A 22,019-nucleotide genomic window follows, 5' to 3' on the forward strand; every position below is an offset into this window, starting at 1 on the left:
AACTAAAAATATATAGAAAAAATTAGCCGGGCATGGTCGCGCATGCCTGTAGTCCCAGCTACTTGGGAGGCTGAGGCAGTAGGGTCGCTTAAGCCCAGGAGTTTGAGGTTGCTGTGAGCTAGGATGATGCCACAGCACTCACTCTAGCCCAGGCAACACAGTGAGACTCTGTCTCAAAAAAAAAAAAAATCTCTTCAGGTCCCAGTTTCCTTAGGTAAGAATGGTGGAATACCCACCACTCTTGTTTACTTAAAAAGACTAAACAAGACAATGTACCTGGCTGTGCTCTGTATCATGCAAATTTTAATTATTCCCATAAATTCATCATCAAAAGTAGTGATAGTTATCATTTATGGAAAACCAGCAACATGCCAGGCCCTGCATTAGATACTTTACCTGCAAGGACTCATAAAATTCTTTCATCTCAGGATGAAGAAAGAGATTCAGAGGGATCAAGTAATGCCCCCACCTCTACAAAACAAAACAAATCAGCCAGATATTTTACTAGTCTAGAAAGATTACCATATCAAAAGGCTAGCACTTTTGGAACTTACAACCAAATTAAAGAAATAAAGCACATATTTACTCCCAACTAACATAAATAAGAACCTGGCTGGGCTCACAGTAAGCATTCAAATACTTTATAGCAAGGACAGTCAGGGAGGGAGGAGCAATAAAAAGATGAAGAGTGAGGGACGTGGGATAGTGTGAAAAAGTGCATTTACTATTACAGGTATAACTTCTATATTTGTAAAATAAAGTGAAACCCCCATTAATGTTTGCTTAATACATATCACGTATTGTAAAGTCCCACAAACTCTTCTCAGCTGGTGGGTCTATGCGGAAGACAGCAAATCTTAAAATTGGGGGCATCTGCCCTAAGACTGAGAGGGAAGAAGAGAAAGCAAATGAGATTTTTGTCTTTTTTTTTTTTTTTTAAAAAGCATCGGTTTCAAATTATTTGACCTTGGAGCTGTAAGTAGCTGTAAAGATCATCCCACCAAAATACCCCTAGTCCCACCCCTCCTCCATTTTATAGATGAAGTAAATCAAGCCTCAGGGCAGGGAGGTAACCTCATTCAAGGTCGAATGGCAAATTGTTGACAAAGCTGGAACTAAGCGCTAGGTCTCTTGATTCTCAGGCTGGTGCTCTCCTCTCTAACCCAAGCTGCCCACCTCCAAACCCCAAGCAGAGGTTACAGCACCCCTCTGAGTATCTAGCACAGTGCTGGCCACCAGAAGTTGTGTGAAGAATGATTAACAAAAGGCCCATTGGGAGCAGTTAAGCAATAAAGTCTGGCATCATTATGGACCAGATGAGTCTCAGCAGGTGCGAGGTCCAAGGCTCTATGTTGGCCCCAGACCTTGTTCCTCTCCAGGCAACCTCTTAGGGCAGTCTCCCTCCCCCGCCTTCCCTTCGGGTCTCCCTCTCTCCCCCTTTCTCCTCAGCCCCCAAAGCCAGAAGTGGCTTCTGGGCCACCAGGACTGGGTTGGGGACAGCAAGTGGGGGATTTACCTGCCCGAACAAAATAGCAATGCAGGGAGTGCACGTGGACGTCTTCACTCACAGACTTGGCTGCAGCCACCAGGGCCTGGCCCACGATCTGACCCCCAAACAGTCGCTTGGTGACGGGCACCCAGTAATGCCTTCCTCTGTGGGGAGAGGGGGAAAGAGGGAAAGACTTGGGGGCTGGGCCAAATTCTACTACCCTCAGTGAGCCTCTAGTGCCTATCTCTTAACCTTATTGGGGTTTGAGATATTTTTGAGAATATGGTGAAAGCCATGGACCCTTTCTCCAGGCAGATATCCTTACATCATTCTGCATAAAATTTCACAGCCTTGACTGCACATACCTGTCTGTGGATTCTGGTTAAGGATAACGAGCTAACCTCTTTATTTTACACTAGTAGAACAGGGATCAGAGATAAACAGAGACTTGAGCAAGGTCACACAGCTTAAACATTGCCAATCCTGGGCAATATCTGTGTCTTTTGACTTCAAGTCCAGTGTTTCTTCTACCTCATACCAGGGTAAGGCCTTGAATGGACAAAGATGAACCCCAAGAGCCGAGCTGGGAAGTGGACTGCATTAAGGCCTGCCACTTACACTGCTCGTCCACAGCCCAGTTCTTCCAAGAACTAGATTCAGAGCTAGAAGGGCCCTCAGACATCAAGTCTAACTCCTTTAGTGTACAGATGCGGCCTGGCCCCAGAGGTGAAAATGCTTGCCTGTGCATCAGCCCTGTGAAAGCTTAAGGATTTCTGTCTCCATCCTCCCACCGCCCAGCCATTTAGCATTTTCCATAACAATTTATTGCAAATAGCCCTCCTGAAAGTTATTTATAATTCCTTAAGTGGAAGGAAGGGAGGTCAAAGTAAAATAATTTCCAATAAAGTCAGGAGATGCCTTGGAGGTCAAAGCTGTTACAAACCCCTTCAGCTCGTCAAGAATTTAGGTGATGCTGGGAACGAAACTGGCTTAGGCCTGAGGATGAGAAATGAGCACCAGACCCACCAAATAATGCTGGGGATGCGGTATTATGAGAGGAAAAGGATACGGTACTGAAGATGCAAGGAACTGCGTTTAAGTTTCGAGCCTGATCAGTTACGTGCTCTTGGGCAAATCACCATCCTCTCTGGGCTGGCTCCCCCAAGGGAGACTAAGGGCAGGCTGCCGAGTAAAGTATCTCAGGTCGCCTGGCCCTCCTAGGGGTGGGGCTGTGCAGACCCCGCGCCAAGAGGGAGGAAGCCGGGGCAGCGAGAACAGCTCTGTCAGGAACAAGATTTCTCTTAATAATGGCAGAGCTTGCATCCCATGCACAGTCATCCTAGCCCCGAAGCTGGTGGCCTAGGGCGGCGGCAATCAAGATTGGGAGTCTCTCAGCTCTCAAAGATTAATCAGGTACAGAAAATAAAAAAGATACAGAAAAAAAAATTAGGCGTCACTGTCCAATAGGGGAGTGCGGACCAGGTGCGGCCGGCTACCTGAAGAGATCCTCGTCCAGCGGCTCGAGATTGAGCACGCTGGTGACCAGGACGCTACGGAGGTCCCCGGGGGGATCGCCGTTGTGACCGCCGCCCTGCTTATCTTCTGGGGCCTGCGGGGAAGACATCTCATGCAGCCACTGCGGGCCCGGGACACTGAGCAGAGGAGGTCCCCAAGAGACCTACACGGAACCCTGAGCTTCCGGCAAATTGCCCTAGTAACCGGAAGTCTCCTGCGGCTCCCGAGAAAGGGGGATGCAGGTTATGATTGGCCAGTACTCCTGTCAGTCCCTTGGTGGGTGTGACCACTTTTCTCTAGCGATTGGAGAAAAAGAGTGCCAGTCTGCGTATCCCGTGTGTGATTGGATATGACAGTGAGGGGCGGAACCTCGGGACTGGATAATAAGGACTGAGTGTCATTTCCCTTCTGTCAGATAGCAAAGACGTCCTCAGCCTCACGTAATCCTGTCAGGCCTAGGGCTCCTCCTCAGCTCCGTAATGGGCCACCTAACTGGGGCGGGCCTTTAAGGCGTTCTGGGCCCAAGCCCGCCTGTAAACCCTCATGGTGTGACCTCTGACCCCTGGTGTGATCCTGAGGGTAGACTGGGACCAGCCCCTAGTGTTGGCTGTGGGGGCAGCCATGGAACTGGGCAGCTGCTTCAAGACCTATGAGGACTTCAAGGAGTGCTTCAGCGCTTACAAGAAGGAGAACAGGTGCTCCTTCATTCTCAGGGACTGCGTCTCTGTACGGTTCCACAACCTCAACCATGGCACCTCCATCCGCGAGGACATCCTGTAAGGGCGGGGCAGGGAGGGGCAGGAGGGTGGGGAGGAGGCCCGAAAGTCCTCCGGAGGGCGGCGTAGAGGAGGAGGGAATGCACTTGGGCCCTGCTCTCTGTCAACATAGCCATTCATTCAACAGGCACTCATTTAGCACCTGCTGTGTGCTTGTGTATTGACTACCCACGTCACTTTCACTCACTCCATTCACAAGCTTTACTGTCATTTCTCCCCCCACCTTTTTTTTTTTTTTTTTTTTTTGAGCACCTGCAGTAACCCTGGCACAAGTCTGGCCTTCACCAATGGATAAAAACGCCTTGGCGATAATCTCCTTCATCAGTTTCCTCTTACAAAGCAGTAATACAGCCATCTGTTGGTTAGTTCGTTCATTCATTCATTCGTTTTGTAAATGGTTCTCGAATTCCGATATTAACAACCGTCTTTCAAACACTTTCCATGTCCCAGGCAGCGTTCTCTCCTTTATGCATGATTTACCCTGGAGGGCTTTTTTCAGAATTATAGGTAGATATTCTTTTCCCCATTTGACAGATGAGAAAACAGGCTTAGAGGCTAAGACAGGGGTTGAAAACTCAAGTGCCTTCAGGGCTGAGGTGAAACAACCCAGTGTAAGAAAGTTTAACTTTTAATTTTACTTTTAGAAAAAGAATGATGAAATAACAACTGACAGCAGGTCTTTGTGTTAGGGACAATAGAAGTGTAAACTGGGCAAAACGGAGAAGCAGGTTCCATGTAATCAACTCCATGTGAAAATGAAGATAAGGTGTTGCTAGAATTTTGGGCAAGAATTGTCAGAAATCCAGAGTTTGTGTGAACTTGTCCATTTTTTAAAAATTAAATATCAATTCAAATTTTAACACAGAGTATGTAGTCCACCTCTGAGAGTTAAAGTATATCGGAGTTTGAGACCTGGATTGAGATGTTTGGCCAAAGTTCCCCAACTAGGGAGCCAGGCTATATTCTTTCCACTACTCTGAAGTCCATCAGTACTCTGTGCTGGGTATAGATGACATAAAGATGAATAGGTATCCAAACTACCCCCAAAGAGCCTAAGGTAGAATAGACTTGGACTCAGGTAAGCTAACTAGCATGTGATAAACGCTTTAAAACTGATGTTGCAGAGAAAGAAGTGACAAATGCCTGGGAGGTGGGGAAAGGTTTGCACTGGAATTAATGGTTTCTCTGGGCTGTGAATGAATGCAGAGTACTAGAGTACATCTATGGTTAATTACTCAGAAGCATAGAGGAATTTGACCAGAAGCAGCTGTGCAGAAGGACCTGCAGGAGCAAAGAGGGAGATATGTGAAAGGTGACATGTTAGAGAAACAGTGCGGGATGCCATGCTTGGCAAAAGATAGTCAGTTGCAGTGTGGCTGGTGCTTTAGGTACTATTCTGAGGTATTTTTTTTTTTTTTTTGAGACAGAGTCTCACTCTGTTGCCCGGGCTAGAGTGAGTGCCGTGGCGTCAGCCTAGCTCACAACAACCTCACACTCCTGGGCTCAAGCGATCCTTCTGCCTCAGCCTCCCGAGTAGCTGGGACTACAGGCATGCGCCACCATACCCGGCTAATTTTTCTATATATTTTTAGCTGTCCAATTAATTTCTTTCTATTTTTGGTAGAGACAGGGTCTCGCTCTTGCTCAGGCTGGTCTCGAACTCCTGAGCTCAAACAATCCGCCCGCCTCGGCCTCCCAGAGTGCTAGGATTACAGGCGTGAGCCACCGCGCCCGGCCCTATTCTGAGGTATTTGGATTTTGTCCTATCTGGTAGCACCTTGCTAAGCAATGAGAAGAATACCAAAAAAAATACTAATTGCCCCTAAACACCCTTCAGGAAGACCATCCTCGGTGTCTAGCACAGAGCATGGCCCATAGAAGGCATTAAATAATTGGTTTTGTTTTCTTTTTATAAGAGATTGGGTCTTGCTATGTTGCCCAGGCTGGTCTCAAACTCCTGGGCTGAAGCGATTCTCTGACCTTAACTTCCTGAGTAGTTGGGATTTCAGGCACAAGTCAGTGTGCCTGGCTCAGGAATTAAATAATTGTTGAATGAGTGAGTTATCAAGTACTAAACATGTGATTCAGGGAAATGGGTGCTGCAGGAACTCAGAAGAGAGAAAAATCACTGTGGGCTGGAGAAGTAAGAAGGGAAGCTTGAGCTAGGCCCTCAAAGACGGGGAGGTATCAGGTGTATTGGTTTTCTATTTGCCACTCTAACAAATTGCCACAAGTTTAGTGGCTTAAAACAACACAAATTTATTATCTTAACATTCTCTAGGTTATGGGTCAGACACAGGGCTCATTGTGCTAAAATTAAAGGGTCTTCAGGGCTGCATTTCTTTCTGGAGTCCCTAGGAAAGAATTCCTGGCCTTGCCTTTTCCAGCTTCTAGAGGCTGCCAATGTTCCTTGGTTTACAGCTCCCTTCCCCCATCTTCAAAGCCAGCAATGGCAGGTTGAGTCCTCACATCGCATCACTCAGACCTTGCTTCTTTCGTCACGTCTTTTTCCCTGACTCCTGTCTGCTGCCTCCCTCTTCTACTTTTAAGGATCCTAGTGATTATATTGTGCCCACTCAGATAATCCAGGATAAATTCCCTATTTTCAAGTCAGCTGATAGCAGCCTTAATTCCATCTGCAGCCTTAATTCTCCTTTGCTATGTAACCTAACATATTCACAGGTCCTAAGGTTAAAACAAATTCGTCTCTGAGGGGTCATTCTGCCTACCAGAGGAGGATTAACGTCCTGGAGAAAGAAATGGTGTGAGTCAGTACAGATGTTAACATGATGTGCTTCTATTAAAAAGCAGTGATATATGTTTGCACATACAAACAAGAAAGCAGTAAAGAGACCTGCTTAGCCAGAAGGAAGGATTTATGCTGGAGCAGCAGGAAGGAAAATTAGAGGGACCAAGATAAACAGACTGGAGGGTTGGGATTAGTTTCGCTTATTTTTAATTTTGAAGGTAAACAATTTTAAAAGTGCATTTTTTGAGTAGTTCATTAAAATCTTTTTCAAACAGTACAGAAAGGCCTAAAATGGTCACCGCCACTGTGTTATGCAGAGGCAACCAGGGTTACCTTCCTGAGAGAAACTAAGCCTGAACAAACATATCTTGTATGTGCGTACTCGTTTTTTTTCTTCTTAACACGAATGGCAACATACCGTTCATACATATCCTTCTGTACCTGGCTTTTCTTACTTATCAGACTATCTTAGAGATTATTCCACATCACTTATTCCATTGTATGGACAGTTTAATCGATTTGATTTTCATTGATTTCATTGATTTTTGCAGTTGTTTACTGAATACTTACTCCATGCTAGTGTCTGGAGATATGTTGAAAAAGATAAATTGGGTCCCTGCTCTTGTGGAGCTTCCTCTCTAGTCAGAAAGACAAATATTAAACTATAATCACAGAAATAATTATTTCCTTAAAATGGTAGTAAGGGCTCCAAAGGAAAAGTCAAGGGTGCTGGGTAGAAGAATGAAGGGGAAACTTAATCTAGTTGGCAGGAATGGGGTTTTGGTCCTGATTGACACTGATACCAATGCAGCCTCTTAATCAGAAAAATCACTTTCATCCCTGACATTTTGCTGAGATAGTTTACAAAGCACACCTTCATTACCCTACCTGGTCCTCTGAAACATCAGAGGCAAGTTTTGTTATTCCCGTTAAATGAATTAGTACATGTAAAGTGTTTATGACATTGCCTAGTACATAGAAAATATTCCATAAATATGAACATTATCATTATTATTATTTTGCAGATGGGGAGACAGAGCCAGGAGAGGTTATACGTTAAGAGACTAATAGTTTCTACCTCTCTGCTTTATATTAAGACTCAGAGTTTAATTATCTAATTCTTTGGTTGGTTGGGTTTTTTTGTTTGTTTCTGTTGCCCAGGCTGGAATGCAGTGACCAGATCATGGCTCACTGCAGCCTTGAACTCCTGGGCTCAAGGGATTCTCCCACCTCCACCTCCCAAGGTGTTGGGATTACAGGCGTGAGCCATCACTCCCAGCCGTAATTATTAATTCTTTGGAGGCTGTACGTCTCAGAGTTGCATATGCTTGAGAAAAAAGGAGAAGGAAAGGTTAGAATACAGTCAAGGAGAGGACAGGAGCAGGGAATGAGGTAGTCAAGATCCAGAAGAGAACCTGTGATAAAAAGCACCCACACCCCCAAAACTACCTGAGTGTGAGCCAGGGAAGTCTCAATGTGGTACAGTCAAAGCCAAGAGAAGTGGGAAGGGGCAGGGAGGAAGGAGCAAGTCAGAACAGGGAGTAGGGTAAGATTTTAAGAAACTATAAGAAAGCGCTTAGGTGTTAGAACTAAAGATCGTACCCAGCCTATTCATTACCAGAGCTTTTAACTGTTGTATTTAACCACGGGGCTTTGATAGCTTTTAATGTCCTTTGTTAATTTATTTCTTCAGCGAACTTGTAGTAAGACTTGGCTAAGTGTTTACAGTGGGCCAAGCATTGAGCTGAGGCATAGGATGAATAAATTGTGGGCTCTGCCCTTGAGGCCAGTAGTGGACTAAGATAATTTGGGAGGTGGTAAATTCCTGAGCAGTACAGGCCTGTAGCAGAGACAAGCTGGCTGCTGGTTGGGATATTGTAAGGGATATTCTTGGATCATTTATTGCACACTGTGTTGGGCTTTTTGAGTGATACATGGATGTTTTGGTACAATTGCCGCTCTTGGGAACTAGAGGGAAGATGGGGAAAATGTTTTTAGGAGGTAAGTTAGTAGAAGTTTCCAAAGCCAAATATACATACTACTGGGTGGTCAGGTGAGATGATTTTTTTTTTTTTTGAGCCAGAATCTTGCTCTGTCACCCCGGCTAGAGTGCAGTGGTGTCATCATAGCTCACTGCAACCTCAAACTCCTGGGCTCAAGCGATCCTCCTGCCTCAGCCTCCTAGCCTCCTGAGTAGCTGGGACTACAGGTGCTGGGCTAATTTTTTTATTTTTAGTAGAGACAGGGTTCTCACTGTTGCTCAGGCTGGTCTCAAACTCCTGAGCTCAAGCAAGCCTCCCACCTCGGCCTCCCAGAGTGCCAGTATTATAGGTGTGAGCCACCATGCCCAGCCCTAGATGATTTTAATAGTAAGTGCTTATGTTAATATTTAGACATAAAATTCCTTGTCAGAGTAAAGTCAGTGAGCTAATTTAAAGAAAACCGTTTGATTAAAAAAAATTTAACAAAAGAAAACCATTTGAAAATATAGTACAAATGTTATATGGGTGGTTATGGCAGGTGTAAAGGTAGTTGGCGATTCTTTGAAGTTCAGGAAAAGCTAGCGTGATGGTTAAAAGTAAGAGCTGTGGAGTAAGAGAGACAGCCTTTACCCTTGACCTTGGGCAAGACTTTTAACTTCTGTGACACGTTTCATCCTTTATAAAATGAGGAGGGTGTGGTGATGATTAAATAAGAAAATGCTTGTAGCCTCTAAAATAGTGCTCAGTAAATATTTACTGAAGCTGTAACTGTAGCACATGATAGAAAGTGGTTGGTACTTTAAAAACGATCAAAGAAATGTGCGGTGGGAATTACCACTAAATGACCAAATAAATCAGATCAAGTTAGAAACTCTTAAAAAGTTTATTGTGTGTACAAAAGAACAGTTTGGGAACGGAGAGACTTCAGACCGAACGTGGTAGGAAGTCCCAGTCACTGCACAGTTTATAAAGCCTAAGGGAAGAAATATTTTGACCTTTTTTGTGATGGGCTGTTATACATTAACATTCTGTTTACAGCAAGCAGAGCTATTTAAACTGTTTTGTCTTTAACTAATTTGTTTAATTTCACTGAATTCTGCTGACAAGGGCGCAAAGCCTATTTTGTGTTTTGTTTATGATTAGAGCTAGCATTTCCGGGAAATCAGGATACCCTAAAGTTTGGCAATGTGGCTATGGGCGGTTTGCCTTGGGATATATCTAAACTGTGTTCTCCATTTTTATTTTTCTTTAACATCCCTATCAAAGGGGAAGTGTCCATGATTTTATGCCCAGTTTCCCCTCTCATATTTTTATGGCTGTTGTGTTTTTGTTATGCCTTTTTGGGGATCCATGTTCTTCAAATAGTCTATGAAGTACTCTGATATCCCTCTCCATTTTTGTGCAGTTTAGCAGTTATCACTTTTTTATAACACTTCTTTGTAGCTTCTTTTAGTTTTGGCTAAAAAAAGAAAGAAAGAAAGAAAGAAAAACCCAAACATTTATTTGGAACTCATTCCAGAAACATTCCAGGAACTTTACAGGCATTGTCTCATTTAATCCTTACCACACCTTTTGGCTAGACCCTGATTATCAGCTTGCAAGGCCATATGGAAAAGCAAAAATCATGATGCAAAAATCGTGCTAATAGGCCAGGCGCGGTGGCTCACACCTGTAATCCTAGCACTCTGGGAGGCCGAGGCGGGCGGATTATTTGAGCTCAGGAGTTCGAAACCAGCCTGAGCAAGAGCGAGAGCCCTGAGCAAGAGTGAGAGCCCGTCTCTACTAAAAATAGAAAATAAATTAATCAGCCAACTAAAAATATATAGAAAAAATTAGCCGGGCATGGTGGCGCATGCCTGTAGTCCCAGCTACTCGGGAGGCTGAGGCAGAAGGATCGCTTGAGCCCAGGAGTGTGAGGTTGCTGTGAGCTAGGCTGACGCCATGGCACTCACTCTAGCCCAGGCAAAAGAGTAAGACTCTGTCTCAAAAAAAAAAAAAAAATCGTGCTAATAAACTAGTTATTAAGTTAGTCACTATTGAACCATTCCTTCCTGCTTATCCCTGCCCGTCCCATCAATATGTTTGGTAGTCAGTTTCTGGCTGATGAATAGATGTGGCAAACATCAGGGTAATACAGTGCAAATAAAACCAACTGAAAACCGAAAATGCACATTTCCTAAGAGTTGTAGGGCTGGGTGAATTTCTTGAAAGTAATGATAGAAAACTTCCAGCCTTATCCCAGTTAACAAATGGAGAAGGGAAATCAACAAGGGTGATGAGATGATAGAAACTTGAAAAGCAGAGGATTTGTATAGCAAAGAAATTAAGTCCTTGGGAAACTTGATAAAGCTCAGGAATATTTTAGCAAAACTGACCTTTGTATATTGCAAAAGTGAAACAGGAAATCATAGTGTTTAGGAAAATTATACTAGGAAAAAAAACAGTTTATGCTCTAAGTCATTCTTTCATTATTCTACGAATTGGCATATAGCTGCCATTATAACCCACTTTTGCTGAATATAATAATAACTTCATAATTTTAGTCCTATTTTTAAAGGTTAAGTTGTACCCAAATGTTGTTTTCCACTATTTCCTATGAAGTGTTTCTGGGAATATTTTTGGCTGTAATTAACTGGAGATCCAGACTCAAAATGGCTTATTAGTTGCCAATATTTAGATGCCCAGAGGTGGGCCTCCAGAGGTGATTGTTTCAGTGGCCCGGGCTCTTTACATCTTTCCATTCTGCCATCCTCAGGTTTCAGCTTTGCCCTGAGGATGGCTTCTCCACATGGTACAAATGCAGGAGTCACATCCAGAAGAAAAAGCCTTCCTTGGTTTCCTGCAGATTTCCTATGGTGTTTCCTTGTCCAGAATTGGGCTAGTATCCATATCCATTCCTAATGAGATTACTTTAATTGGCTTAGACTAGCCCTGAAGCACGTAGCTATGTGGGGGAGGAATGGCAACCTGAATGAAATTGGCCCTCTGTTAGGAAGGCAGAAAGGGACAAAAGGATACTGGATTGGCATCCAAATTTCCTGTCACAGCCTTTTTAATGAATTCACTTTAAGTGGTACTTATTATTCATAGATCAGCACTCTATTATTATTTCCATATTTATAGATAAGAAATTGGAGGCTTAGAGGAAGTAAAAGGACTTGTCCAAGGTCACATAGCTAATAAGTGGAATTTAAACTTATTAAATTTAAATTCTGACTCCCACAATCTTGTTCCTAACTCAAGTTATATTGTGGCTTTACCCATTCTCCACCTATAAAATCCTATTCATTGTTCAAGGTGCAATTTACATACAACAAGGACACAAATCTTATGTAAAATAACTGAAAAGCTTTAATCTGTACCAATCCCTATAGTCAGAGTGAATCACTCTTCAGTTATATTACTTGTACACCTATTTAATCATTCAGTTAACTAAAATAACCATGGTGCACAATGAATTTTTACAAAAGATTTGTGTGCTTCACTGCAAGTTATATCTCAATATAAAAGATTAAAGACAAAAGATTAAAGGAAGCAGAAAAAGATAACCTCAACCTAGTATCCATTAAGTTTGAAATTCATGATGCCAGCAAGGACAGTATGTTTAGAGATCTTTAAGGAAGTTATTGAACTAAGCAATGTGTTGGAGGTCAAGATGAGGAGAGTAAAAATGGGAATTCAGAGAAAGTACAAATATTTTGAAGGAAGACAGGCAGTATAATGGTTAACTAGTCAGACTGTAGACAAGCAAACTCAGTGCAAATCCCAGATCCTCAGGTCTTAGCTGGAGGATTAAATCCCAGATTCTTATCCTTGAGAACTTCTTTAAGCCTGTTTCTCTAACTGTAAAATGTAGGTGAAAATAGAACCTTTTTCCCAGTATAAAATGATGCATATTAGAGGCTTACTATAGCCTGGTATGTCATAAATCCTCAATACGTGTAACAGTGGTAGGGAAGAATTAAAAAGACTTAACATACTGGATATATATGAGAAGGGGGAATTGAAAAGAATGTCCAGGTTCCCCACCCTGGAAAGTGCAGACATTAATGGAGCCAGAAATAGTAGAAAGAGCTTTATGGTTGGCAGTGACCAATATCTTTCTTTGGAATAGCTCAACAAATATTCACTGAATGCACATAAAGTCAATATAATTTGATGAGCTAGAGTTAGGCTAAGATGTTGAGCCAGCAGAAGGATAGGGCCCTATCTAAGGGCTGAGGAAAGCTTCCTAGAAAAGACGATGGTTGCACGTAGTCCTGAAGGATAAGTAAGCTTTGAGATGAAGACAGATGGGAAAGGCATTCCAGACAAAGGGACCAGTGTGTGCAAAGGCCCACATGTTAGACATAGGATAGTGGACACAGAAGTAGACATTCTGTCTTTCTAGGACACAAAAAACAAGATGACAAAGGGCGAAAAACAAGACTGGAGAGATAAGGCAGAGGCCACGCGGTGATCACCCCCCACTAGCCTGGCCATGCTACTGGACTGCTCCAGCCCTTCCTGGCATGGAGCTGGAGATGGTGACACCCCTGCACTGTGCACACAGCAGGTACAGACATTCTCAGCCCCAGGCCCCTCCACCCTGTTATTATGGGACTGTCATATCCTGTTTTCCTAAGCTTGCCCCACAGGGTGTGCAAACAGGACCAGCTGGATTAGAGTATCTGGAATAGAGTATTTGGAAAAGTGTGGGGAAGGCTTCCAGGCTATGCCAAGTCAAGCCAGGGGCTGAGGTTTTTTTCCCCCTCCACTGGGCTGGGATACTCCATAAGGAGACAGCGGTATGACCTCTCCCACCCATTGGTGGTCCATGACTCATTCATCAATAAGGATACATTGATAAGCATCTGCTAAAGGAATAGCATTGTGTTAGGTGCTTGGGATAAACTGAAGAATAACTTAGTTCTGACAGCTGAAGACATCCCTATCCAACTGGAAAGGCACTGTATAAACATTCAAGAGAATGTCACAAGGCATGGGTGCTATAATAATATCAATAACTAACTTTTATTTAGTATAAATATATGGCTGAACCAGGCTCTGGGCTAAATATTTTGCCAGTGGCTCATTTAATCCTCATTAACAACCCTAATGAGATCACCTCATTTTATGATGAGGAAACTGCACACAAAGAGGTGAAGTGTCTTGCCCAAGGATGCACAGCTTCTGAGTGGCAGAGCTGGGATTTAAATCCAGAGACAGCCAGCCAGCAGTGTTCTCCTGTTTAACCCCTAAGTATACTGCCACCCAGAGAATCTGCTAAGCCTTTTAGGTCAATGCCATGAATTCAGAGACAGGAGCAAGTGATTACTGTGGCTTGGGAACATCCACAATGGCTTTCCAGAGGTGGGACCTGATTTGGGCCTTGAAGCATGGATTGAATGGGGATAGGAAAAGAAAAAGAAGAAATAGTCAATTTAATTACTCCTCTCCTTTAAATCATCACTTTCAGCCTAGAATGGCAAAGCTAGAAAGGACCCTAAAGATCGTCTAGCCCAGTGGTTATCAAACTTAGAATGTGGGCATTTTCCTTTAAATTAAAGATAAACAGAAATCTTCCCAAACACACCCTAACCCTAGAGGGCCCTGAAGAGCTCAATTGATAACCACTGATCTAGTCCAGTGTCCTTAGAGCCTCATTTTATCTTTGCTGTCTGGAGGAGGAAGAGAAGGCAGTAGCTCCCAAAGGACAGAAATGACGGTAACCAGCTGGTCACTCTGCTGCTGCCTCTTGTCTGTTTCCTCTTGTACTGCCTCAGATTGAATTGTTGGCAGCTGCAGAAAGCAACAGAGAGAATGAAAGGAGTTGGGGCTAAGAACTGCCGTGGAAGAACACGAAGTGGGATTGTAGTTGGAGAGGGTCTTGGTGAAAGAGCTGAATACTTTGGGATTGGAAAGATAATGTAAATCTTCCATCCTTAATTCTATACTACATTGTGGTTTCCAGGAGACATATCAGCCAATATAAATCCTTACAGGATCTTATCTTTATAAGGGGGGGCGGTCAGCACCTTTCTCATTGTCACCTCTACCTTCCCTAGATACATGCAGGTGAAATTTGTCTGTATTCGGACCCAGTCGAACAGGAAGAGAACACGGGAGGCAGACATGTGCCCAGCGTACTTGCTCCTGAGGTACAACGAGAGACTCGATAGACTATTCATCAGTGAACTAAACACCCAGCATATACATGGTGACGCCCAAACTGCTGCTGTTGGAGGAGACACCACTGGCAAATCTCAAAAGACAATGTGGCTACAGAAACTCCAGTCTGTGCAACCAACAATCAATAAAGACCTTGACAATGAAAAGTCCCCGGTTGAAACGTTGTTTTGCATAAATAAGGTACAAGTGCCCTCAAAGCCAGAGCAGGAAGGCATCACTCCTTCTGACCTGGCCAAGATAGCAAAAGTGATGAAGAACTTCCTTAAGGTAGATGAGGGTTCCATGGCTTCCTTCAGTGTGGGTGACAGCCAAGACCTGGACCGCCTCAGCTTCCAGAGCAGCAAAATGAGTGACCTGTTCATCCGCTTCCCAGAGAATCTCTTGCTGCACCGGGTGGAGAATGCCCAAGGCCACATCCTCTATGCTTTCTTGGTGGAGAACAAGGAACGAGAAGGTCGAGTGGTACACTTTGCTGTGCTCAAAGCCGAGACAGCCACCTCTGTGGCCAAGATGCTGAGCATCTTCACAGAGTTCAACTCTGATTGGCCCAAGGTCAAGGTGGTCTTTGTGGACCCTTCATTCCCTCACCGGGCCGTCCTGCAGGAGATCTTCCCTGCTGCCCGCATCCTCCTCTCCATCTACCACACAACGCGACTCTTGGAGAAGAAGTTGCATCGTAGTTCGGCAAATCCATCTTTTAAAAGGCTCATGAAGGAAGCCCTTCGGGAAGCTGTGTTTGTCACTTCTGATGCCAGCCTCAAAAATCTTTGTCAGATGTCCCAGGCCCTACTAGACGAGGATCTCTTCAATTTCCTACAGGCCCACTGGTTCACCTGTGAACTGCTATGGTACATGCATGTCAGGAAGGGCCTGCACGCGTGTAACACCTACATGGACAGCCTAGACATTGTCACCAGCAAGGTGTCAAGCCTCTTTCGGGAACAGCAGTCCCTACTGGACTGCATCCTCTGCTTTGTGGATTACATAGACTTCTTTAATACCAAAGGCTTGAAGAACTTGCCCACGGCTCCTCCCAAGCTAAAGAGAGCTCGGCCGGCAAGCATGCCGCCGAAGTCTAAGAAGGCTTTTAGAATTTGTGGTGGGAGCCTCACCGGGCTCCCTGTGGAAGAGACAAAACCAGACTCGCAGCAGGTGCAGGTGGAGCAGCAGCCACAGGTGCAGCCCTCCCAGGGTGGCATGCTAGATACCTTGCACCAGAGTGGCTCTGAACTAGCTTACAAGCTGTGCCAAAATGAGTGGGAGGTGGTACAGAGCTCCACCCACCTGGTGGACATGGCTGGCTCCTCAGTGGACGTTCAGCTGCTAGAGGACTCTCACCAGGTTAGCAAAGATGGCTGTAGCTGCAGCTGTTCCTTTCAACAGTGGTACCACCTGCCATGCCGGCACATTTTGGCCCTTCTGCACACCAGCCAGCAGCCCGTTGGTGAAGCCATGGTGTGCCGCCGGTGGCAGAAGAAGTACCAGCACCTCCTTGGGCCCAATGGGGAACTCCAGGACCATGGCGTGGTCCCAAACACAGGCCAGCCTGAGAGGCAAGGACAAAACAACATGATTCAGGACCTAAGCAGGGAGCTGGCAAACCTGCTAATGCAGACTGAGGGGCCAGAGCTGGAGGAACGCTATTCCACCCTGCGCAAGATTGTGGACATCTGGGCTGACCCCTGTCAGCTGCCTGAGTCCAATCAGCAGCCAGGAGACTTCAAGGACGTGGGCCGTCTCCCCTTCCTCTGGGGAAAGCAAGAGGAAGGGGAGGGACTCCCTCCGGCTGCAGCCATGATTCATGACTGAAGCTCGTGCACTAACACATGGGAGCAAAACCCCTCTCCTTAGAAGTTTGAGAGTTCAAAGTGGGCAGGACATGCTAAGGGACAGCATTTTAACCATTGTCTTCCTAGGTAAGGTTGGAAAGATTGTTACAATAGGGAGAAGAACCCCACTGTGTGACAGTCTTTGAGTCTGCCCTTTTTCAGCCCTACCTTTGCATTCCTTGAGAGCCTCATTCATTGTTCAAGGCCAAAGTTATCTCCATGCTAAAAGGTCACCCCTCTGCCTCCCCCAACCTCTGAGATCACATCTTATTCACCCTACAGAGATGAACCCCTGCCCTAGGATAGGGTGAGACAAAATGGGTCTGGTAAAAGGGCCTATTTTCAGGGACAAAGGGAAGGAGGAGGGTGATCTTTGGCTGTTGCTGCTCTTTATGAACAATCTGTTATTTGTAACTATTTTTATTCATTAAATAAAGCTTTGTTTTGTTTTTTAAATAAAATCAAATAAGCAGGGGAAGTGTGTTCTGCTTGATCTGGGAAGGAAGAGGAATTGCATAGCAGTAGGACTCCTGACTTTACTGTCAGGAAGTGCGTGCTCTAGGGTGGATTCATTCATTCATGAGCCAAGGTCTGGCTCTGTCACCCAGGCTGGAATGCAGTAGCACGATCAAAGTTCACTGTAACCTCAAACTCTTGGGCTCAAGGGATCCTCCTGTCTCAGCCTCCTCAGTAGCTGGGATTGCAGGCGCGTGCCAGCACACCTGGCTAATTTTTTAACATTTTTTGTAGAGACAGAAAATTTTGCTATGTTGCCCAGGCTGGTCTCAAACTCCTGGGCTCAAGCAATCCTCCCACCTCAGCCTCCCAAAGTGCTGGGATAACAGGTGTGAGCCATGGCGCCTGGCCAGATTTATTGATTTTAAAAGAAATTGAGTGTTATCAACCTAATGGGGTTGTGGAGCCAAACAGAAAACCAGATGTCTCAAATTCAAGGATTACTTTGCCCTCTTTCTACCAGCCAAGCCTTCAAGGTTGGTTTCAGGTTGCCTTATATTCTAGCAGGAGGAGGCCAAATAGACTGGCAGGTAAGAAACTTCAATTCTAGACTTGACTGCCAGCAACTTGCCAGGGGCTGTGGGCAAGTCCCTAATTTCTTTGACCCCAGTTTCCTCATCTGTAAAAATTAGCATGTTGGCCTGTTCTAATCTCCGATTTCTCCTCTAGATTTATATAAACATTTTCGATGCAGTAATAACTGCCAAAGCTGACTTGGTCTTGCTAGTTGGTAATCTTAATCATCTAAAGCCTGATAGCCACCCAGCTTTCTAGGTCTGCCATCTTCAGGGGAACTGAAGACGAAAGATGGCAGTCAGTCAGCTCTTGCACTAGTTCACCAGGACCTTAAACAAGTCATAGCGCCATTCTGCACCTGTTTGTTCTGTAAAGTTCTGGAGCGAGTTGGGCTGGAACGCCAAGGTTCGGCTTGCTCAAGGGGATCTGGATTTCCTCAACTGAGGGCTGGGCTCCCGACCCTTGAGGGAGTGGCAGAACTTGAGACCTGAGCCTCAGTTCCTGCATAAGGTGGAATACACAGTACAACTACATATGCACCCTTTCCTAACCCCCTGCGGCCTTGGAATTTGACGCACACAAAAAAAGGTTTCTGTAAAATACTGCTATTTATTTTCCTTTTCATTTTCGGCTTTTGAGGGAGTTTCCATAGTAACGTGCCCTTTCCGTTGTCTAACCCGAAGGGAAGCTCCAGAGTTCCGGCCTCAGGGCTCAGACTCGAGTAGAAGCACGTGTCCTCGGACTTTCATTGGTTATCGCCAGCCGAGCCCCTCGTAACCTTGGCAACCCCACCCGCCCACGAATCGCCGGGCTACGATAGGCCCGTGGCACTAAAGCCTGAAAGCGAACTCCTCAGACCATTGGCCTGAGTCGCTGCGAAGCTGACGCTATGGTTGGTGAGCCTGGACGTCAGTCAGAGTCGGAGGCAGGGTCAAATAGGGAGAAATGGCGACCGAGCCAGGCTGTGGGTGAGTGATTTCTGAAGGGGTGGAGGTTTGAGGCAGTGATCACTGCGGTAAGCTATCACATAGCTCCCACAGGGGTGGGAGGGTGACTTCCCATCTGGCTCTAGCCATACTCCGAACGGGCATGTCAGCTATCCACATCTCCCACCTAGGTTAGGGGTGAGAGGTCAAAGGCCGTATTCCTTTTCTGTTCCTGGTTTTTGGCCCCCAGGTACTGTGGGAAGCGGTCAGGATCCCGAGCCCAAGACTTGGCTTCCAGCTACTTGCAGAGTAACGGTGGGCAAGTCATTTAACTTTTTTGAGCCTTAGTTTCTCATCTGTAAAATGGAGACAATAGCCCAGTTTAGGGCCAAATAGAGGAAACACTGGAATAGAGCATTTCAATTAGTGGAGGGATGTAAGCAGAGGCAGGAGAAGCTATGCACATTTGTTAGCCCCATTTTATGCTGGAAGGGATTGAGTCTCAGAAAGGGTCACTGACTTGCCCAATCACACAGCAAGTTTGGGGCAATTGCGGTTCTCTTATATATACCAGGACCAAAGGAAAGAATGGATGCCAAGAAGTAATTTGTAAATGTAAAGTGTTATACACATATTCAGACTGCCATTTTTGCAGAAAAAAAATAGGCTATATGCAGCTCTGGCCTTCACACCTACTTAAATCCTCTGGAACCATATCTTCCCATGGCTGGCTTCTTACCATTTAGGTCTCATCTCCAATGTCATCTGCCATCCCCCCAGAAAGGCCTTGCCTTACCACCCTAACTAAAGTATCCCTCCCTTCCCTAACTTGCTCTCTGATGTGTTAGTTTGTGGTCTTTGTAACCTTCATTATCCGATATATCCTTGCTTATTTGTTTACATATTTATTGTGTATCTCCCCCCAGAACAGTGCTGACACATAGTAAGTGTTCAATAAATGTTATCTGGATGAATAATTGAAGAGCCAAGTCCCTACTGTCCCTTTAAGCTTCTGTTCCTCTCCACAGGCTCATCCTTTGGAAAAGATCTGGGAACTACAGTCTAGCCTCAGGCCTCGGCTTACTTGGAGCTTGACAGATGCAAAACCTCATGGACAGCAGTCCCACAGAGAAAGTATTTCGATCTCAGCATTTAGCCATCTCCCATCTCCCCCATGGCCCTGACAATGCTGAATGGGCTTCTGGTTAATGACTTAAGCCCACCTGTGCTGCTGCACCAGGTTAGCAAGACTGCCCAGTTAGATACTTTCAACTACCAGAGCTGCTTTATGCAGGGTGTCTTTGCCCATTTCCCTGAGATCTTATTTATCCACCGGACCTATAACCCAAGGGGCAAAGTGTTGTATACCTTCCTGGTGGATGGACCTCAGGTACAGCTGGAAGGTCATCTTGCTCGGGCAGTCTACTTTGCCATCCCTGCAAAGGAGGATGCTGAAGGCCTGGCCCAGATGTTCCAGGTGTTCAAGAAGTTTAACCCAGCATGGGAAAGAGTCTGTACTATCCTGGTGGATCCCCACTTCCTCTCTCTGCCCACCCTAGCCATGGAGTTCCCCTCAGCTGAGGTCCTGCTCTCAGCCTTCCACATTTGTAAGTTCCTCCAAGGCAAGTTCTATCAGCTGTCCCTTGAAAGTCCTGTGGAAAGGGCGCTCCTGACCTCCCTGCAGAGCACGATGTGCTCAGCCACAGCAGGCAACCTGAGAAAGTTGTATACCCTCATGAGCAACTGCATCCCCCCAGCCAAGCTGCCTGAGCTGCACTCCCACTGGCTGCTCAACGACCGTATCTGGCTGGCCCACCGCTGGAGAAGCCGAGCTGAGAGCAGCCGCTACTTCCAGAGCCTCGAGGTCACCACCCGCATTCTCAGCCAATTCTTTGGCACTACCCCATCTGAGAAACAAGGCATGGCGTCTCTGTTCCGATACATGCAGCGGAACTCTGGAGACGAGGGAAGCTTCCACCTGGGCCTGAGTCCCCAGAACAATCTTGCCCCTTCAGACATCAGCCCTGAAAGCCCCAAAGTGGAGCAGTTAGTAGAATCCCGCATCCAGCACTCTCTCAATGCTATCTGCACAGGGCCAGCGGCCCAGCTTTGCCTGGGCGAACTTGCTGTGGTCCAGAAATCCACACACCTCATCGGCTCTGGCTCAGAAAAGATGAACATACAGATCCTGGAAGACATTCACAAGGTGCAACCCCAGCCCCCTGCCAGCTGCAGCTGCTACTTTAACCAGGCCTTCCGCCTGCCCTGCCGCCACATCCTAGCCATGCTCAGTGCCCGGCGCCAGGTCCTCCAGCCTGACATGCTCCCTGCTCAGTGGACAGCAGGCTGTGCCACCAGTTTAGACAGCATCCTGGGCAGCAAGTGGAATGAGACCCTGGATAAGCACTTGGCCGTGACTCACCTCACTGAGGAGGTAGGTCGGCTCTTGCAGCACTGCAGTAAGGAGGAGTTTGAGCGGAGGTACAGCACCCTGCGGGAACTGGCTGACAGCTGGATCGGCCCGTATGAGCAGGTCCAACTCTGATTACTCTCGATGCCCAGAGATGCTCATGCATGTGCACACACTCACGTCCACCCCTACACACACACACACACACTCTCACACTATTGTACTTCCATGGGCCCTCCTTCCAGAATAAGAAGGACAAGGGTCTTTTTTTTTTTTTTTTTGAGACAGAGTCTCACTGTGTTGCCCGGGCTAGAGTGCCGTGGCGTCATCGTAGCTCACAGCAACCTCAAACTCCTGGGCTCAAGCGATCCTCCTGCCTCAGCCTCCCGAGTAGCTGGGACTACAGGCATGCACCACCATGCCCGGCTAATTTTTTTTTTCTATGTATTTTTAGTTGTCCAATTAATTTCTTTCTGTTTTTAGTAGAGACAGGGTCTCGCTCTTGCTCAGGCTGGTTTCGAACTCCTGAGCTCAAACAATCCACCTGCCTCAGCCTCCCAGAGAGCTAGGATTACAGGCGTGAGCCACCGCGCCCGGCAGGACAAGGGTCTTTTAATCTACCATAGCCTTTTACCTAGAAGGTGTCTAACCCCCTAAAGGGCCCAGTAGTATTATAAATACTTTACATTGTTGGCCACATACAGTCTCTGTTGTGTATTCTGGGTTTTGTTTTGATAACCTTTTCCTAAGGTAAAAACCATTCTTAGCTTAAGGGTCATACAAAAAATGGGCAACTCGTGATCTAAGATAAGAGATAAGAGATTGGGTGGTGAGATTGAGGCCTGGGGCTTGGTAGCAGCTGCCCCAGTCATGAGATGATTCACCTGACCCATCTCCCTTGAGTGAGCTGGCCTGGGAGCCTTCCCACAGAGGAAGAGGCCCTTCAGGGTAGTTGGCTTAGCCAGGCTCCCACCATTTTTTCCCCTGCCCCATCCTGGGGTCAATAAAATTTAATGTTGCATATTCTAGCACTTGTCTAGTTTTTTTTTGTTCTGTAGAAGGCAGTTTAGGGTATATCATGGAAAGAATAGATTTTGGAGTATGATATAACATGTGAATCCTGGTTCCTTCTGCGTCTGA

General features: G+C 45.8%; 3 protein-coding genes across 3 annotated transcripts in view; 2 read left to right on the forward strand and 1 right to left on the reverse strand.

Annotated features, from left to right (window-relative positions):
* The window catches only part of ACOT8 (acyl-CoA thioesterase 8), a 12,319-nt gene extending 9,110 nt beyond the window's left edge, over positions 1–3,209 (reverse strand). Inside the window, exons 1-2 of the mRNA XM_012640494.1 lie at positions 2,986–3,209; positions 1,517–1,653 (exon numbers count right to left, since the gene is read on the reverse strand). Coding sequence (XP_012495948.1) covers positions 1,517–1,653; positions 2,986–3,113 — 265 coding nt within the window. The 5' untranslated portion in view covers positions 3,114–3,209. The remainder of the gene's footprint in view (positions 1–1,516; positions 1,654–2,985) is intronic.
* Positions 3,210–3,379: 170 nt separating this feature from the next.
* ZSWIM3 (zinc finger, SWIM-type containing 3) lies at positions 3,380–16,981 on the forward strand. Its single transcript, XM_012640447.1, has 3 exons — positions 3,380–3,780; positions 12,902–13,066; positions 14,559–16,981. Exons 2-3 carry the CDS (start codon positions 13,023–13,025, stop codon positions 16,489–16,491), a joined length of 1,977 nt encoding a protein of 658 aa, XP_012495901.1. The 5' UTR covers positions 3,380–3,780; positions 12,902–13,022; the 3' UTR covers positions 16,492–16,981.
* A 1,518-nt stretch (positions 16,982–18,499) lies between these two features.
* Positions 18,500–21,132, forward strand: ZSWIM1 (zinc finger, SWIM-type containing 1). Its single transcript, XM_012640439.1, has 2 exons — positions 18,500–18,558; positions 19,498–21,132. Exon 2 carries the CDS (start codon positions 19,644–19,646, stop codon positions 21,012–21,014), a length of 1,371 nt encoding a protein of 456 aa, XP_012495893.1. The 5' UTR covers positions 18,500–18,558; positions 19,498–19,643; the 3' UTR covers positions 21,015–21,132.
* Positions 21,133–22,019: the final 887 nt, after the last annotated feature.

This window comes from Propithecus coquereli, unplaced genomic scaffold, assembly GCF_000956105.1.
Source record: "Propithecus coquereli isolate 6110/MARCELLA unplaced genomic scaffold, Pcoq_1.0 Scaffold153, whole genome shotgun sequence".
NCBI lineage: Eukaryota > Metazoa > Chordata > Mammalia > Primates > Indriidae > Propithecus > Propithecus coquereli.

Excerpts from the sequence above, each read along its gene's own strand:
- ZSWIM3 (XM_012640447.1), top strand. The coding sequence starts at position 13,023 with ATGGAGCTGGAGATGGTGACACCCCTGCACTGTGCACACAGCAG. Across the intron at positions 13,067-14,558 it reads CTGCACTGTGCACACAGCAG|ATACATGCAGGTGAAATTTG; the intron begins GTACAGACATTC and ends TACCTTCCCTAG.
- ZSWIM1 (XM_012640439.1), top strand. The coding sequence starts at position 19,644 with ATGGCCCTGACAATGCTGAATGGGCTTCTGGTTAATGACTTAAGCCCA.